Source organism: Gorilla gorilla, chromosome 15, assembly GCF_029281585.2.
Source record: "Gorilla gorilla gorilla isolate KB3781 chromosome 15, NHGRI_mGorGor1-v2.1_pri, whole genome shotgun sequence".
Taxonomy (NCBI): domain Eukaryota; kingdom Metazoa; phylum Chordata; class Mammalia; order Primates; family Hominidae; genus Gorilla; species Gorilla gorilla.
The window spans coordinates 33,470,865-33,490,487 of record NC_073239.2 but is presented as its reverse complement, the minus strand read 5'-3'; the positions used below and the strand labels follow the sequence as shown (position 1 = coordinate 33,490,487).

At 46.5% G+C, this 19,623-nt stretch overlaps 1 protein-coding gene and 1 non-coding gene across 2 annotated transcripts in view; both read right to left on the bottom strand.

The window, feature by feature from the left end:
• SLC7A8 (solute carrier family 7 member 8) overlaps positions 1-19,623 on the bottom strand; it is a 58,607-nt gene that overhangs the window by 30,752 nt on the left and 8,232 nt on the right. The window contains exons 2-3 of the mRNA XM_004054952.5: positions 10,258-10,462; positions 9,204-9,355 (exon numbers count right to left, since the gene is read on the bottom strand). Coding sequence (XP_004055000.1) covers positions 9,204-9,355; positions 10,258-10,462 — 357 coding nt within the window. The remainder of the gene's footprint in view (positions 1-9,203; positions 9,356-10,257; positions 10,463-19,623) is intronic.
• On the bottom strand, positions 231-336 carry LOC115930623 (U6 spliceosomal RNA). Its single transcript, XR_004067248.1, has one exon. It is a non-coding gene; the product is annotated as a U6 spliceosomal RNA (small nuclear RNA).

Here is a 19,623-nt window from a genome sequence, read left to right as displayed (position 1 = left end):
ACCTCTGCCTCCCGGGTTCAAGCGATTCTCCTGCCTCAGCCTCCCGAGTAGCTGGGATTACAGGCATATGCCACCACACCCAGCTAATTTTGTATTTTTAGTAGAGACAGGGTTTCTCCACATTGGCCAGGCTGGTCTTGAACTCCCGACCTCAGGTGATCCACCCTCCTCGGCCTCCCAAAGTGCTGGGATTACAGGAACGAGCCACTGTGCCCGGATATTTTTCTCTTTTTAATATGGAACGCTTTGTGAATTTGCATGTCATCTGTACATGGGGCCATGCTAATCTTCTCTGTACTGCTCCAATTTTAGTATATGTGCTGCTAAAGTGAGCACAACTTGCTGAACTCTTATAACAGAGATGCCCTTTTTTCTTTCCCCCAAAGCTCCAAGTACCACTGGGCCTCACTCCCATAAGCCTTCTGATTTTATGTTCTTAGGTATGTGATATAAATTTGGCGTGTCACATTAACCCTTAAAAGTTTACCAGACACAATTAATGAGTGACTTTATTTAAACCATGGGCCCTGGCTCCTCTGAGAAAAACAAAGTGATCCTTGACAGTCAGCAACAAAAGGCCAGAGAATTTAAGTTTCTAGGCTGGTACAAGAAAGTAGGCAAATCTCTACCACACCTGGTGGAAGCTGAACTCCAAAACAGTTTCCTGTTTCAGGAAACCTCAATCTCATTCACTATTCTCCCAATCAGAAGTAGACATATTCCCAGAACAAGCCCCTCCTTCCTCAATTTCCAGGGTGTGGGCACGCACACTCTCTGAACAGCAGAACTTCCGTCTGAGAGTAGAAGCTGAAGAGCAGAAGAGACACTATGGGAATCAGGAAAGAGGAGGTAATCTGGGCCAGCAGTTGAAGCACAATGAAACGAAGAAGACTGACTTCTCAGGTAACTTACTTACTCTGCCATTGTAGACATAGAGTCCAAAAGCACAGGGGATGCTTCCTCAAGTCCCAGCAAGTCTTAAGTGTTGAAGAGTGAGTAGAAAGGGTGACAAGGACAGAGGGGTCAACTTGACCAGTCTGAACCACACCAATTCAGATGATACGACAATACGTACAGACAATACGAACCAGTGTTGACCTTGATTTACTTCACCTGTATCCCCAACAAGACCATGCAGTCCTTGACTCCTTCAACCTTAATCACCAAGGCCTACCAATTCTACCTCCTAAATGCCAAATGCATCTACTTTTCTCTACTCCCACTGCCCCAAGATGCACATGATAGTCATCTGCAATCTGAATCCTTACAACTGAATTGTAATCATCTTTTCTTGCCTCTGATCTTATTCCCCTCACCAATCCATCCTTTAGCTTTGCAGCATGGCTCTCCTAAAATACAAATATGATCATGTCGGTCTTCTGTCTGAAACCCTTCAAACCTCATTCCTCCAAAGGGAAAGCCCAATCTCTTTATGGCCCATGAGGCCTTTCATGATGGGGTTCTTGCTTCTATTATATATTTCTTGCCTCCTAGTCTATGGTGTGGCTATACTGAACAACCTTTAGTTCCCACAAACAGCTGTGATTTTTCCTGTCCTCAGACCTTGACACATGTTAATTCCTTCTGCTAGAACATTCTCCCTACCCCATTCTACTCCACCCTCCCTCCATGCTGAATATTGCCTGACTATGTCCAACTGGTCTTTCAGTCTCAATTTACATGTCACTTTCTCCAAGAGCTTCTTCAACCCCAGTCACATCCTCACTTTTCTTGCAGGAGCTGCCTGGATGCTGTCCTCTTGGGGAACTGGAACTCCAGTTTGAACTGAAATTCCCTGTATACTTGTCAGGAACATCCACTGGACTGTGAGTTCCTTGGTACAATAACTAAGTATCCCCATGCCTGCCACAGTGCCTGGAGCAGAACAGACACTCAAATATTTAATAACGTATGACTGATTGTGTATTACCTGCGGCATCAATAGAGGACACACAGGTGGGTGTAGTATAATACGTGTTAAGAAAGAAGGCTAAATCTGCTGCTGCTGCTGCTTCACATGAGAATGAGAGTCTTTTGGTTTATTGTTGTCTCCCCCGTGCCAAGAACAGTAACTAGCCCATCATGGGCACTTGATAAATGTTTGTTGAGTGAATAAAGTGTTGCATTTATATAACATTTCCCAAGAGTCCCAATCCCTTTCTAAGTTATACTGCTCTAGAGCAGGCAAAATTTTGAGCAGGATCCTGGGAGCACCACCCTGGGGAGGATTCTAACCAGAGACCTGCTCAGCACCCCTCGGGGCTCTAGGGAGGACATGGAAGGCAGACATGGAGTCTAGCTCTGTCGCCCAGGCTGGAGTGCAGTGGCGCAATCTCGGCTCACTGCAACCTCCGCCTCCTGGGTTCAAGTGATTCTCCTACCTCAGCCTCCTGAGCAGCTGGGACTACAGGCCCCCACCACCATGCCCAGCTAATTTTTGTATTTTTAGTAGAGACGGGGTTTCACCATATTGGCCAGGCTGGTCTCGAACTCCTGACCTCGTGATCCACCCGCCTCAGCCTCCCAAAGTGCTGGGATTACAGGCGTAAGCCACCACGCCCGGCCGACATAGAACACATTCTAACTGCTTGTCATCAATGCTGGGAACATTTAAGTTGAAACATATTTCATTTTGATTTGGGGACAAACTTGATTCCTTCCCTTAGTAGTCAATTAATCAATATGTCCAGCTGATTCTACTCCTAAATCTTTCTTGTTTTTGTCACCTCTCCATCCTTGTTACTTCATTCTTAGTTCAGGCTACCATCTCTCTGGCCTGGACAAATGCCTAGCCTGCTTGTCTCTCTGCTTCAAGTTTCAGTCTTTTCTTTCCCAAATGTGAACCTAATCATGTTACTCCTCTGCTCAAAATCTTTCAGTGATTCCCTGTTCCTTGGATAAAATCTACTTACCTTTCAACATTTAGCTCAAGCTGGGAGCCTTTCCAAGCACTCTCTTCCCAACTTTGAAGCCCCTTTCTCTGTGTTGCCCACATTTTTTCCCCATCACATTGTATTGTAATTATGTGTTTTTGCATATGATTCTCTTCACTAGACTAATCTTTTCTAAGACTCTATAAATCATACCTTATCTCCTCTTAGTGTAGGAGTTCGGTATGGTAATTAGCTGATGGATTTTTTTAGTTTCTTTCTCTTTTCCAAAAAAAATCTGCTTACAGAATAATTTTCGTCTTAATGCATCATAAAAATGAAAAATGAGATGTTAGTCAAACTGGCCATTGAGTAAAAATCAAGAGATTTTCAATACATTTAGATTTTATATGCTGGCTAGTTAGAAGGCGTACAGAGAAAAATGGAGTCTTGGATGTATGGGAATCAAATGTAGGCCAGTCCTATTTGTCTGAATTCATATAAACAAGGCTGACTGGATACCCGAAGAACTCTCTGGGGACTAGGGAAGGGCAAGAAGGCAGTGCTGCCCAGGTATCTGAAGGAAAATGTTTAGTGTCTGGGGAGGAGAAGTTTGGGGGTAGAGAATGTGAAGGCTCAAGGGAAAATAAACTGAGATTAAGGGATTTAGATGATAGGAAAGACTATTGAACGCTCTGAGGTCAAGGGATTGATTAAATTTGCAAGAGACTTGCAAAACAACTCACGAGTTTCTCTGTGACAGCATTCTGCACCAGGCAGTTGGAGGCTTTCTGCAGAGGAATTGCAAAGCAACTCAGGAGTTTGAAGCAACACATGAAGTCCTTTCCTTTCCAAATAGCTCAAGGAAGGAGAGATATCTGAAGCCCTGGAAAAAGCTAGCCTCTTAGGAATCTCAGTAGAAAGATAGAAAACAAGATTAGAAGCATTTTTTCCTTGAGAAATGCATACAGGATATTTCTTTCTCCTGAGGGTGAGGAAGGAGAAGGAGCTTCTTTAGGTCAAGACATTCAGGGAGAAGTGGGGAACTTGAATAAAAAGAATTGATTCCACTTCAGGTGCTGGACGTGACTCCAACCCCAAATGAGAGGAAGGAGGCCAGGAGCTGACTGAATGAAAGGTGATCCAGTCTCCAAGAGAATGGGGGGCAAACAGATCCCAAAGGAAAATGCAGAGTTGCACAGATGCACAGACAGAAGCCTGGGAAAGGGTGTCCCCTGGACCCAGTGCTTCCTCTGGATCATTGTGGACGCTTTGTTTACAACTAGAGACCCAGGTAACAGCCAAAAAATGTGGCTACAGGATAAAAGGGCAAGCTGTAGGCCGGGTGGGGGTGGCTCACGCCTGTAATCCCAGCACTTTGGGAGGCCAAGGCGGGTGGATCACGAGGTCAGGAGATCGAGACCATTCTGGCTAACAAGGTGAAACCCTGTCTGTACTAAAAACACAAAAATTAGCTGGGCATGGTGGCAGGCGCCTGTAGTCCCAGCTACTCGGGAGGCTGAGGCAGGAGAATGGCGTGAACCCGGGAGGCGGAGCTTGCAGTGAGCCGAGATCGCGCCACTGCACTCCAGCCTGGGTGACGGAGGGAAACTCCGTCTCAAAAAAAAAAAAAAAAAGGGCACGCTGTAGGAATAACCTGTCAATACATAGGTCCATGCAGCCAGAGTTGTACAGTAATAGATGCACTTTATTTAGAACTATCCACTAGGACTGCAGCTACTGGCCAGGGGCTGATGATAAGGGCGGCTATCGCTGCTGGCTCTATATCTTACTTGGATCTTTTATATGGGGAATATAGTCATTTACTCATGAAATAATACAAAAGGAGAAAAACACACAAGCAAATCACAAAAGGTATCCAAACCAAGTTCTAACACTTCCCAGTCCCCTCCTAACTCCCTCCACTCCCACTAATATACTTGTTCTGGAGAAGAGAGAAAGGCTTTTTATTTAATTAAAATGTAAAATACTTTCTCTCTCTCTCTCTTTTTTTTTTCTTTTCTTTTTTACTGCTGGGTGGCTAGGGATATTCTGCTGACTCAGCAGTGAGTAATCAGCTTTGACCTAAATAATAGAATAACTCGAAGTGGCAGCTGCAGTTGCATAAGTGTGATCCAAGTCTGCAGTTCCTTCCCTCTCCCTCTCCTCTCCCCCACCCGCTCAGGATCCGGCAGGCAAGCCAGTTTCAGCAGGTTCTTTCCACCTCTCCACCTCCACCACCTGGCTCCTCCCAACTTCATTTCTCATCAGTTCTCCTCCAAAACAGCCCCACCATGGAACCAGACTTGGCCTCATCTCCTCCCTCCCCCAGCAAACCCTCGCCACGGGCTTTACCACACAGGCTCTCCCTGCTGGGCCCTGTGCCCTGTCCTCCAGTGCCCTCCATTATACACCAATGACCTCTCCACAGAGGGTGGCCTTTCCTCAAAACCTCTCACTTCACAGTCATCAGCATGTCGCCACAGGACAGCAGGAAGCAGAGTTCCCCATGTGCATATGTTTATGCCACACCCGAACTCTCTACTGCGTCTCTCAAAAGAGACACAGGCTGGGCTTATTTTATGTAGCTGGCTTGCCTGGCACCTGCTAAGAGGATGAGGAGGGCTGGATGATGGTGGGGGTAGGTGGGTGGGTGGGAGGGGTGCTGGAATAAAAAGTGCCAGCATTTAATGAAAGATAGCATCTACCAGTCAGGTGCGGTGGCCTCACTTTGGGAGGCTGAGGTGGGTGGATCACTTGAGGTCAGGAGTTCGAGACCAGTCTGACCAACTTGGGGAAACCCCATCTCTACTAAAAATACAAAATTAGCTGGGCATGGTGGCTCATGCCTGTAATCCCAGCAACCTGGGAAGCTGAGGCAGGAGAATCGCTTGAACCCGGGAGGCGGAGGTTGCAGTGAGCCAAGATGGCGCCACTACACTCCAGCTTGGGTGACAGAGTGAGACTCCGTCTCAAAAAAAAAAAAAAAAGAAGCGTCTACCAAGCCTTCCTGACAGCTTGGTTCTTGTTTTACTGAATACCGTATGAGAGGATTGGATGCTTATCTGGTATGGCCTGCCATAAAATTCAAAAAAAAAAAAAGAGGATTTGAGGGGCCTATAGAAGTGGATTAAAAAAAAAAAAGTATTCAACAAACCGGAAAACAGAACCTCTGTACACAGACTCAAAGCAGCTGGGAGTGTCAGGCATAAGGAAAGGGAGAGAGGAAGTTTGTTATAGCTAATGCATGTACGTGTGCACCCTGCCGGGCAGAGGGATGGCAGCTCTACATGGCCTTCACAGCTAGGAGGAAAGGGACACTGCAGCGGGACAGGTGTGGAGCTGGTTTCCATTTCCCCTAAAGGAAATAAGGAAGAATACGCTTGGGAATAAGAAGGAGTTAAGATTTTTCTGCTTATGAAGGTAGACAAATATTTGAACCCATATTTCAAGGACATTGAAAATTCCTGTCTTTAGAGGACAAGATTGGCTACTGTTAAGTTGGAGATAATTTCCTTGCAGTTCTGCTGAGAAGGCAGAGGACAAACTTAGATAAGCTTTATTGAATCTTTGACTACAGGAATAGAGGAGGGGGGTCTTGTCATTTTTGTCATCAGCCAGTTTCTAAATTTCTCCTTGGCTTGGTGCTAGCAGTGTCTAGGTGAGGGGAAGGCTGTGGAGAGGACTGTGCAACATGTCATTCTGGAGCAGGGCTACAGGCAGGTGGCGTTCTTATCTCCTAGGAGAGTTTGGACCTTTCTGGTCTGAGGGGACGCCAAAAAGGCTACACTACTTTGGAGGGTCTTTGTGCAAGAGGTCAAACCCTTGGTAGATTTGGGGAATGCAAAGAAAGCCATGGGGTCTGGCTTCCCGGCAACTTCTTCAACCTGTGGCCTGGCTCCTCTCCTAGGGTGCAAACTGAACAGCCTCGGGGGTTCTTGATTTCTAGTAGAAGGGTAAGGGTGGCCTCTTGTCTGAGACACTTTAGCAGCATCAGCAGGAAAAAGGAAGCTGTCTGTGTGCAAAGAAACACCAAAACAGCAGTGGCCAGCACTTCTGTGGCCTTGCTTCCCACCCTCCCATTAGCTGATCTGATGGCAGAAACAGCACTCTTCCTGCATTCCCACGCCCTCGCTCTTCTCCGCTCCCCATCTCAACTCTGGATCCAGCTAGGATGCAAGGATAAAGTGGCCCCAGCATCTTGCCCACCCCCAGAGACTGATATGACTGGGGTGCTGGGTGTCTAATACTGTGCTGAGGGTGTCCCCTTCCTTCTCTCTTGCAGTCCTTGTGACCACAACCTCTTGAGGCAGCTAGGATTACACTCCCCATCTCACAGTAGGGTGGGCGAGTGATTTTGCCCAGCACTCACCACTGCAGTTAGAAATGGTGGACTGGAGATGCAGGCGCAGGCAGCCTGGTTTTGGAGCCTGCATTCCTCTGCCTCCAGATCTGTGAGCAGGCCTGATCAAACACAAGGAGTACACCCCCAAACAAATGTCTTGGCCCCATATTGCAAATGGCCTGGGTGGTGGAGGTCTGTCCCAGGGTTGACCAGCACTGCCAAAGAGGGCTCACTTGCCAAGGAGACCGCCTCTTGGGTCCCAGCTGCCTGCCCTGTAAGAGGCTACTGAGGTGGGTGAGTGATCTCTTCCTCCCCCATCCCGTAACAGGACAGCAGGAAAAGTGTCAGGACCTGGGAAAGCATATGGCCAGGATGATCACTGCCCTCAGCTAAGTGTATGTGTGTGAGAAGCTATGGGAAGGCAGGGACCGAGTGAACTCTAGAGGTGGAGCCCCTGAAACATATCTAAGTATTTACTTTAGAAATTAGTTTTTGATTAAAGATGTAAAATACCCCAATCCATTGAGATGACTAATATCAGAGATAAAGCTTTGAGACTTCCTAGAAATATGGCTCTGCAGAACTTCTCTAGGAAGCCTCTCTAACCTATTCCAGCCCACAGAGATCTTTTCCCCTTCTCTGAATTTTATTCTTATTGTTGTTTTTAATTTCTTTTTTTTTTAGAGACAGGATCTCACTATGTTGCCCAGGCTGGAGTGCAGTGGCTATTATTCATAGGTGTGATCATAGCTCACTGTGGCCCAGAACTCCCAGGGTCAAGCGACCCTCCTACCTCAGCCTCCCAGGTAGCTGGAACTACAGGTGTACACCACCATGCCTAGCTCCCTTCTCTGAATTTTTACTGCAATTGAATCCTAACCACAGTATCTGTCTATATGGCTTTTCTCCTAGTTAGAAAACTCATCAAGGGCAGGGACCATGGACAAACCCTTCTCCAAGAGAGTTAAAAGAGCGTGACTTGACAAGTTGAGGTAGAAGTAGATGTGGACCTACTGCCATGAAGCCAGAGTAATCTTCCTAGGAGCAGCTGGGAGTAGCCAGCACAGTGCAGTGCACTGGACAGACAAGAAATCAGGAGCCCTTGCACTCCACGCGGCCTGCCTCCCTGGGCAAGTCATTTGCCTGGCTCTCTGTTTCCTTATCTGTTCTGGGAAAATGTTAACACTGGCCCAGCTTACCTCATGGACTTGTCATTAGGCCCAAATCAGATAATATAGGTGAAAGTGCTTTGCGTAATGTCAAGAGCCCTGTTGGTGAAAATCATAGTGCCTCCAAGGAGCTACTTAAGTTTCTTTCTTTTTTTTTTTTAACACCAGACAATTGTATGCAGAATCCATTCATAAAAAACAAACTTGTAGGAAATTGAAAGAAAAGTAATGGGGAAAAGAAAAGGAGGCAGGGTGAGGTGGCTCAGGCCTGTAATCCCAGCACTTTGGGAGGCCAAGGTGGGCGGATCACTTGAGGTCAGGAGTTCAAAACCAGCCTGGCCAACAGGGTGAAACCCCATCTCTACAAAAAATACAAAAATTAGCCGGGCATGGTGGCTCACGCCTGTAATCCCAGCAACTCGGGAGTCTGAGGTGGGAGAATCACTTGAATCTGGGAGACGGAGGTTGCAGTGAGTGGAGATCACGCCACTGCACTCCAGCCTGGGTGACAGAGTGAGACCCTGCCTCAGAAAAAAAAATGTAGAGAAGTTAGGAGAGTCAGAGACATGTAGACCACCAGGGAGGATAAAAGAGGCTGTCCCTCAGACTGGGTGCAGTGGCTCACACCTGTAACCACAACACTTTGGGAGGCCAAGGCAGGAGGATCACTTGAGCCCAGGAGTTCAAGGCTACAGTGAGCTATGATCATGCGGCTGCACTCCAGCCTGAGTGACAGAGTGAAGACTCTGTTTCTAAAAACAATAATAATAAATATAATAAAAGAGGCTGTCTTGCTACCAAGACCCAGATGACACTTACATAAGCAGATGGCAGCCAGGAGCCGAAGGCCAGACTCTGGGGGGAAGCAGGTGGGGAAGAGCGGCTGCAGCACGTAGTTGGAGAAGGTGAGGGCGATGACAGCCTGGTTGGTGGGATAGATCACCAGCACAGCAATCCACAGCCTCAGGAACCTGAAGGAGGAAAGGGACATCCGCCGACAGGCATGGCAGGGACGCAGAGCCATCAGGGGAGAGCCCGGGCAAATCATACATCTCTTTTTTATTTTCAGGGATGCTGAAGAGCCCAGCCTCTGCCCCCACCCACAAATGAGACACCCAGCCCTCTGCTATGACAATAAAATGGTTTAATGATGAAGAGCTAAATTTCCACAAGCACTAACACAAGTCTTGGGATGCTCTCTTTCTCTCCTCTCCTTTCATGATCTCTTCTCCATCACTGTGGCCACCAGCATCCAATGGTGGAAAAACAAAATTTGCAACCCCAGAATGTTGATAGACAGGACATACTAAGGGTGTGGTTACATAAGCAATAATCAGGAGAGGTATCAAGTGGAGGTTTGCAGGGGAAGCGCCTTCCACACTCTTTGGCCCATTGGTGAGGGTTTACTAATGGCAGGGATGCAGAAATTGAGGAAATTTAAGATTAGGGCTCAGCTCTAGAGGGAGGCCATTATCCTTGGTAGTGTGAGAAGAGGGTACACTCTACCTTAGGTGGCCACTCTCATTTGTCAAGATAGAAGGGCGTTGTTTTTGTGATGTGCTTTCTCTGGGAATCTACGGTCAATGTTGTTATACAGTTCTGTTTGCTCTCACTCATAGAATCCTTCCCACTAAGATCAACATAGAGGTCAAAACTATAAACCTGGTCCTCCATCATTATCAGGAGCCTCAAGGGGACACAAGGCTACACTAGCAACCATGGCAGGAAAGCAGAAGAGACATTCCATTCACTAGCACCCCGTGGCACACTGGAGACTGGAAACCCCTGGCCTTGGCTTCTTCCGATCTGACCTCCTTCTGAATGTCTTCCTCCTTTTTCCCTAGACCATTCAGGTCTCCACAGATCCTCTTACCCAGCCAGTCCTCCGAAGATGTCCTTGACATAGGAGTAGTCACCTCCAGATTTGGGGATGGTGACCCCGAGTTCAGCATAGCAGAGGGCTCCCACAACTGTGATGAAGCCCGTCACAATCCAGACGATGAGAGCAAGGCCCACAGAACCGGCATTCTCCAGCACTCCCTTTGGCGAGACAAAGATTCCAGAGCCGATGATGTTCCCTGCATGAGGCACCAAGGGTAAGGAGGGGAGACAGTAGAGACAGGACAGTTGGCAGGACTGGCATTTGGAGGGTGGTCTCATTTCTGATCTGATTCTGAAATGCCTTGGAGATATGTAAATGATCTGCAGGCAGGTGTGCCTAGCAATAATTCTCCCTGAAGTAGGGGAAAGAGGAGCAGAGAACTGACACATATTGACCAGGAACTTGGTCAGGTACTTTCCATATCTCATTTAATCCTCAGGACAGCACTATGGAATCAGATATTTCTCACATTTTACAGAGGAGGAAACTGAGTCTCAGAGATACCAAGTGAGTTGCCTAGGTCCACATCGCAGTAAGTGATGGTGAAGTATTGAATCTCAGGACCCTCCAGCTGAGCGACACGTGGTCCACCCAAAGTGACAAGGGCTTCAGGACTCTCTGAAAATGGCAGGGCTGGAAAAGTGGGCTGTTTTCAGAGACCACCTGCCACTGGAAGGCTTCAAAAATGAGCCAAAGGGCAATATTTTTTGAACAGATTGTGGTCATACCCCAAGATTGGGGGTTTTCAAGACTTACAAGTGTGGAAAACACTCGTGGAGGCTGGCTTCTACCCTAGACATGACGGCCCCACCCTTGGTGAAGAACATAAAATAACTCTCTAAAAACAGTCCTAGTAGTTTGGAAGTGGTGTGTAGGAATGCAATATATACAAAGCCTCAGTACTGCATTCTTTCAAAGGTCATTACCCACCAATGTTTCATGTGACCCTCAAAACAACCTGATGGAATTCAGGGAGAGGAGAGGGGCAGGTACTTCCCTCTCTATTTTACAAACTAAGAGATTAAGACATAGAGGGGTTAAGTGGCTTTCTCCAAATTCCACAGCTACTGATGGGTAAAATTGGATCTCGAAGTCAGTCTCCTGATACTTAATCTGGCGCTCTTTCCACTAATCCACTTCTGCTTGTGTGCAGGGGCTGGTTTTCTCCTGAGAGGTGAGGCCCGCAGCCGGTACCGAATGGCTGGCTGCTGGGTTGTGTGTTACGCAGAGGAGAAGTAAGAGTGTGGAGGCCGTTCCTGACATGCTTCCTCCCAAATGTTCCTCTGTCCACTTCTTGTGGTAAAAGAGGTCATCAGGGTCCATTGAGTGGGTGCTTTGAAAGTGCTGCTTCATGCTCTGCCCAGCTGCACCACTAAATGCCTGAGGAAAGGAGCAGAGACCAAACGGATCCAGGTGGAAAGGCAGAGCTAGAGTATCCTGAGGTCAGCTGGATTTGACTGTGTTCTAAGGACATCTCAAGCCTCCATGATCTCTCTGTAGTGGTCTGGAACCAGTGAGATGGAGATTGTAAGGTGCTATGCTCAGCTTTTAAAAACTGATGTTCAGATCTCAACCATAACTCAACCTCAATCTAGCCCTGAGACTGAAATATAGGATCAGAGGGCACAGGCTGAAGTTAGATGCAGAGGAAAAGGAAGCACATATTTGTCTCAAATATGTCTTCCTAATTTTGGTGCTAACAGTCTTTCCCAACAGAACAGGGCTGCTTATAGAAACGAAACTAAGAGAAATAATTCCTCATCATCAAATTAGTGATAATAATTATCAGGCAAAGAGAAGATAGAAAAAGGAGATTCTGAGTGCCACCAATCCTTTACAGACTTCTCCTCTTCTTGTAAGTTTATGTAAAGCTCTATGATAGGACAACAGGACATCTTTCAGCCCTCCTCTCTCAGACAGTCCCCATATGCTCTATTCAGAAGTACTGGGTTAGTAGGGACTAAAAAACCTGCTTGTAGTATTCCAGGACTTAGGACACGTTCCCCCTTCCAATGATTCTTCCCCTGCCAAACTGCTGTTCTCTGGACGATATCAAGTGCTGGGAAATGAGAGATCTAGAGACAGGTTTGCTAATAGTGCTGAAAGATGATAGTAAATTCCTTGCCTAGCAGGAAGTTATCAAAAGAGCGATCCATAGGGAATTTCAAAGCCAGCCAAGACTACAGCAATAAAGCTAGGGTTATAAAACCAGCTCAAGGAGTTAGAAAAACAATCAATAGCAGCAGAAAAACAAGGTTTGACTTTGGTCTTTAAGGTACTGAAAAGGGAGGAGTGTATAGCTAGGTGCTTCTTAGAGCCAAGAATTGCTGTTGCAAGAGGGAAAATGAGGATGGGTGTTATTTAATAGATCCAATCTTCTCAGGAATGAAGAGTGTCAGTGTTCCACTAAGGGTTCGTAGAAAACAAACACTGCAGCAGGGATCAGTAAGTGCTTCTCTTCTGTTTTCACTCAGACATTTCGAGTATGTTCCCTTGTTCTAGGCCACAGGAGCCACTGGAAGATGGGACGTGCAACACTAACTGCCCGCTTCTTGCCTTTGCTTCTTGGAGGCCCCAACCTTTAAGAACTCTGGCAGAGAGCTGCCAGAGTGATTGAGAGGGTCACGGTAGATTGGCATTGGAATAAGAGTCCTCACTTCATAAAAATTGCGTTTCTGCCCCCAAAACCTTATTTTTGACCAAATTAAAATTACAAAGATAGGCCAGGCATTGGTGGCTCATGCCTGTAATCCCAGCACTTTAGGAGGCTGAGGCAGAAGGATCACTTCAGTCCAGGAGTTCGAGACCAGCCTGGGCGATATAGGGAGATCCTATCTCTAACAAAAAAATTTTTTGTTTTTTAATTAGCCAGACATGGTGGCACGCGCCTATAGTCCCAGATACTAGAGAGGCTGAGGTGGGAGGACTGCTTGAGCCTGGGAGGGCGAGACTGCAGTGAGCTGTGAGTGCACCAGTGCACTCTAGTGACAGAGCAAGACCCTGTCTCAAATAAATAAATAAATAAATAAAATTACAAAGATAAAAGCTAAAAAAATATTGAGCTACACTAGTATAAACTAAGTGCTAGGGAACAGCCTGTCGCTCAGGCTGGAGTGCAGTGGCACGATCTTGGCTCACTGCAACCTCTGCCTCCCAGGTTCAAGTGATTCTCATGCCTCAACCTCCCCAGTAGCTGGGATTACAGGTGTATGCCACCACACCTGGCTGATTTTTGTATTTTTAGTAGAGATGGGGTTTCACCATGTTGGCCAGGCTGGTCTCGAACTCGTGACCTCAAGTGATCCACCCGCCTCGACCTCCCAAAGTGCTAGGATTACAGGTGTGAGCCACTGCGCCTGGCCTACCATCTCCAATTTATAGGGGAAGAAAGTAGGACAATTATTATTCCTATTTTTCAAGTGGGAAAAATGACGGTATTATTATCCCTATTTTATGGATGAAGAAACTGAGACCTAGAAAGGCAGTTATTTGCCTAAATCATAGGGTGAGTTTGTTGTAGCTGGACTGGAAGCTAAATCTTCTGTCACAGCCTCCAGCTTTTCTCTGATAATAAAAGGTCTTCCTAATACACTGGGGTCAGTCTTCTATGCTGTACTTCATAGGCAATGGGAATGGTTCACAGGAGGCACTTATTGAAGAGTTGGAACACAGATCTGATTCCTTCCTTCTATTGCAGTACCACCTTCAGTGGGGATTTATAAAACATTGATATCCATTTCCTTACTTGATCTCCTAAGTACTTTCTTAGGTGCACAGGGCAGGTCATATCATTCCTATTTTACCATTGCAAAAACTGAGGCTCAGAGAGGTGAAGGGACTTTATCAAAGTCATGCACTGCATAAGTAGCAAGGCCTGGATGAGAAGCTAAGTCCTTGGACTCCTGGTCCAGACTTTCCTCCACGGTTCCATGCTGCCTCCCCTCTGGAAACTGCATAACAGATGCTTTTCCAGTTGGGCTTTTCAACTTGGACACTGTCTAAGTGAGACTTTCCTGGAGTGGCTTTGAAAAAGACGAACTGGGAAAAGGCTTTTCTACTTTGACTATGAACCTACCTATCTTCCTTCCTTCCTTCCTTCCTTCCTTCCTTCCTTCCTTCCTTCCTTCCTGTCTCTGTTTCTTTCGTTCTTTCTTTTTTTTTGTTTTGAGACAGTCTCACTCTGTCACCCAGGCTGAAGTGCAGTAGTGCGATCTCAGCTCACTGCAACCTCCGCCTCATGGGTTCAAGCGATTCTCCTGCCTCAGCCTCCCGAGTAGCTGGGATTACAGGCGTGTGCCACCATGCCAGGCTAATTTTTGTATTATTAGTAAAGATGGGGTTTCACCATGTTGGCCAGGCTGGTCTCGAACTCCTGACCTCAGGCGATCTGCCTGCCTCAGCTTCCCAAAGTGCTGGGATTACATGCTTGGCTATGGGTCTCACCACTCTTTCACCCAAGCTGGGGTGCGGTGGTGTGATCATAGCTCACTGCAGCCTCAAACCCCTGGGCTCAAGTGATCCTCCTGTTTCAGCCTCCCAAGTAGCTAGGACTATGGGTGTGTGCCACTATACACACTAATTTTTATGTTTTTTGATGGAGGGAGGGGGTCTCACTATGTTGCCGAGGCTGGTCTCGAATGCCTGGCCTCAAGTGATCCTCCTGCCTTGGCTTCCTAAAGTGCTGGGATTACAAGCATGAGCCATCCCGCCCGGCCAACACACGTTTCTTGATGAGATATAGGAAGAAAGTTGATTACTGTGGGTTTTTTCCTCCAATGTTTTAGCTTAGACTCATTGTCTGTAAAGCCACTTAGAATGAGACGCACATCCGTCTGGTAGTGCTGAGGTACTCAAGTTTAGAGTTTTAGTCCTGCTTCTATCCTCCCCAACTAATAAAGTAATCATCTTATCACACAGATCTTCTTTAGTGAAGAATGAATTCTAGGATGCCTGGACAATGAAACCCAGTTTGGCTTGTTCTGTCAAAGAAAAACCAAGCAAATCATTTCATTAAAAAGGAGCCATGTTGTCTCAATGGGCAAGTCTTCACTAGAAAAATTGCCGGAATTGAGAAAACCCACATTTGCCGTGAATAATCACTAACTCCCCCATCTGTAGACCGATACCCATGTGACTCCCATTAAAGCATTACTCACATCTAGGCTTGTCCACACGAGAATGTTACAGCCATCAAAGAATTTCCTAAGGCATAGAATTACAGACTTCTGACGCCCAACAGACCCTCAGATCCAAAAGGCTTTGGCCTTCCTTACTCATGCTAGCCTTGAAATCTAGCCACAGCCTCCTCCTGGGGCTTCGAGGTTTTGGCCATTTCCATGATGTCCAGAGAAAGCTAGGTGAACCTGCTTTGTGTTTCTTCCACAGAGTGGCTGAGAGGATCTCAGAGCTTTTCAGGACTAAGGGAACAGCGTGAAAGCAGGTCTGGCATGTGGGGCCCAGGCTTTGATCTTCACGCCAGGCCTGGAAGCTCACCATGCCTCTCACCCTGTTTACACTTTCCCATCGGGACTGTACAAACAGCTCCTCAGGGGTGGTAGCAGGTCAAGACTCTGACACATGCCCTGAGGAGTCAACATCTTCTGCAGATTGAGATGTGGAAGGCACTGCAGAACACTGCTCTTCTGGATTTCTTATTGAAAGCATGAAAAGGGCACTAGACTTAGAGCTGGAGGAGAAACTTTGTCCCTGCTTTGCTGTGTGACCTGAATTTTTCTGAAATCAGTCTCGTCATCTGCAGAATGGGAGTAATTGTTCCTGCCCTGCCTACCTCAACAGGGTTGTTGTGGGGAATCAAGGGAGAGGCTACATGTGAGGCACTTTATGGTTTGTGAAATGCTAACAAATGTAAGGAATGGCTAGGATTTGTAGCAGTAGGGACAGAGACCAGCCCTAGAAGAATTCAATGGACTTGCTTTGGAGGCTTGGCTCCAAAACAGCACTGTACAGCCAGGACTGTGAAACATTCTCTGAGTCATTTGTCTGCTGGTCTAGGTGTAATTTGTAGATGCCGCAGGTGGGCAGGCAGCAGGTAATTGCATCTCAAAAGGTATTTATTGAGCGCCCACTCTGTACATGCTTGTTTTGGAAGGTAATTGGGAAGCACTTGTTCACACATGGACTTTTAATGAAACGGATGGAGCCAACTACCAGCTACTGAAAGACAGGCATCGTAGCCTGGGGGTGGTGGGGGGCTGAGTGTTGCGCCCTCAAATAAGCCCATGAAGGACCCACATCTTGCCTCCAGCATTCCTGGCCCAACTGGGGAGCCAGGCATCCACAGTGAGAGGCTTTGTCTTCTTGGTGGTTTTCAACTGAGAACAACTTGTCTACCACCTCAAGAAGACAGCTGGCTGTGTCTGGAGACACTTTTGGTTGTCACAATGAGGGTGGGAGAGCTACCAGCACCTCATGTGCAGAGGCCAGTAACGCTGCTAAGCATCCTACAATAGACAGGATAGCCTCCCACAACAAAGTATCTGGGCTTCATTGAAGTTTGAAGGTAGAACAGGGCTTCTCAACCTCAGCACTGTTACCTTTTGGTTAAGCTCTAATCCCTTTCAAATTTGAGCCTGGATGATTTTTTTTTTAAAGCTAAGCCCAAAAATGTAGTATTCATGGGAATAACTCATTTTTAAATACAACAAAATTTTCATTGTGGTAAAGACACGTAACAAAATTTACCATCTTAACCATTTTTAAGTCTGTAGTTTAAGTACGGACTTAAGTACAGTGTTAAGTATATTCACATCGTTGTGAGGCAATCTTGAATAATGATTTGTTTTTGACTGACTGCTATTATTCAATACTCACCATGTACTAGGTTATAGGATGTGAAAGTGAGACTCAGTGCCTGGTTTCAAAGAACTGTGTGGAAAGGGAAGACACATGTGCACAGACACAGAACTGATACCACCACGCAGAGCAGAAGCTGCATGAGGGCTATTGCAATATATGGCAAGATTTTAATGGGTGGAAAAAAAATCACTGGCATGGGCTGTTCAGAAAAGTCTTCCTGGGAGAGGGAAGTGTCAGACTGATGCTGTTCAGTGAGTAGACTCAGCTCAGCAAAGAGAAAAGGAAAAGCAACCAGCTGGTTGCTAAGCAGATCAGACTTGGCCTGAAATGGTCAGTCTTCTTACTGGATTAGTCCAACTGAAATTTCAGAACCAAAATTATTGAGTTTGTGAGTTGGGGGTGGGAACCACTAATCATCAATGGTTCCCCCCATTCTACAACATACTGATGCACTATGGTATCTTCCAATAAATATTCATTTCTTTCTCTCCTCGAGTTAAAGGAGTGCAAGGGCTTTGTTTTATTTTTTAAATTTTTACTTTCTTTTTTGAGACAAGGTCTCACTCTGTCACCCAGGCTGGAGTGCAGTGGCACAATCACAGCTCACTGCAACCTCTGCCTCCCAAGCTCAAGCAATCCTCCCACCTCAGCCTCCCTAGTACTGGGACCACAGGCGTGTGCCACACCACCCGACTAATTTTTAAATATTTTGTAGAGGCAGGGTCCCACTGTGTTGCCCAGGCTGGTCTTGAACTCCTGGATCCAAGTGATCCTCCCACCTCGGCCTCCCAAAGTGCTGGAATTACAAGTATGTGCCACCCCACCTGGCCAGCTTTGTTTAAATACTCCACAAGAAACTTCCATTGCACAGCTAAGTAAACTGATAATTAGCTTGCTCAAGATTACAAAGATTGGAAATAGGGAAGCGGTTTGCAAACTTAAGACTATCTCTAGAGCCCATCTTTTTCTAATCAGTGGTTCCTCCCAGTCTATGGCATGCTGATGCAAATCATGGAAAAATTCACACTAAACTCTGCTTTCAGTATCAGGGTCCAAATACCACCTTAAGTCAACCTGACCTGTCTTTATCAGCTGCTTACTAAACACTCTCTGCAGAACTGTACTCTTAAAAAGCACTGAAGTATTTGTGCATTTCCTAAATGTACAAACAAGCACCTTTAAAACGTGGAGACAGATGAGAAAAGTAATAATTCTGCAGCAGTGGTACTCTTTCTGAGTAATCTGCTTTTGCAATGTGCAGTTCAGTGTGAGGTTGCCTGGTCCACCTTCAGACATTGTGAAACCTTCTCCCCAGAAGTGATGTCACTGCTAATGCTGAGGATATTTAAAGCAGGGAGCAAACCAATGGGAAGACATGTGACTGTGACAAAGATGAGGGATGAGATGTGATCAATAGAGCTTTTCAGCTCAAACTTCACTCATTCTATAAATAAAACAGCTTAAAATAGACTTGAGGGATTATTTTGCCTCCTAGAAATAAAATTCACCAGTGCTCAGGACAAGGCCTAGAATATAATGTGCTTGGTGAGTGTTTGTTAAAATGTGGAATAATTCTGAATCCTATGTCCAGCTGCTCCCACTCCTGCAGCAGAGAGGAGCCTGCAGTTTGCCATTTCCAGATCTCCAGGGAGAAGGGATCTGGGGGCCTGCTCTGTAGACGTGTTCTGGAAGGGGAAAGAAGGCATGGTCCTCCATGCTCTGTATGCTCAGTGGGGAGTTAAACATTGGAAAGAAACAGTTTCTAGCCCCCTGGGTTCCTGAATGGCTCTTGTTTTCTGTAGTTTGGGATATACTCCTGGGATCATTTGCGTGTGCCTGCTTTTCTAGATCCATCTCCCCCTCCTACAATAACAACAAAACAACAACAGACATTCCTGAGGCATTTCTTTGAAGGCAGCTGTGCTGCTGGATTACCCATCAAAAAGACAGAAAACCTCAGTAGCCTGGCAACTTGAGAAGCCCCAGCCAAGATGCCCCACACCTCCACCCCACTTCAATAAGCTGATTTAACTCAGAAAAGTGTATGTATGGTGCTGGCCGCTCTTGAGAAGGTTATTTGGTTTGGGTACAGTGGTGTTTTGTGTTTGTTTGTTTGTTTGTTGTTGTTTTGAGACAGAGTCCTGGAGTAAGCAGTAGTGCAACTTGGCTCACTGCAACCTCCATCTCCTGGGTTCAAGCGATTCTCGTGCCTCAGCCTTCGAAGGAGCTGGGACTACAGGAACCTGCCACCACATCTGGCAAATTTTTGTATTTTTAGTAGAGATGGGGTTTCACCATGTTGGCCAGGCTGGTCCCGAGCTCCTGACCTCAAGTGATCCACCCACCTTGGCCTCCCAAAGTGCTGGGATTACAGGCGTGAGCCACCGCACCCGGCAGGTACAGGGTGTTTTTAACTGTGACTGTTTAAAATGGCTGTCTGGTGTGTCTCTTGGACATAGTTTCTTACCTGCCGGGTTCCTACTTTCTTTCCTCCACTCTAAGCATCTCCTGCTAGTCAGTCATTCTGTGTAACTCTGCTCT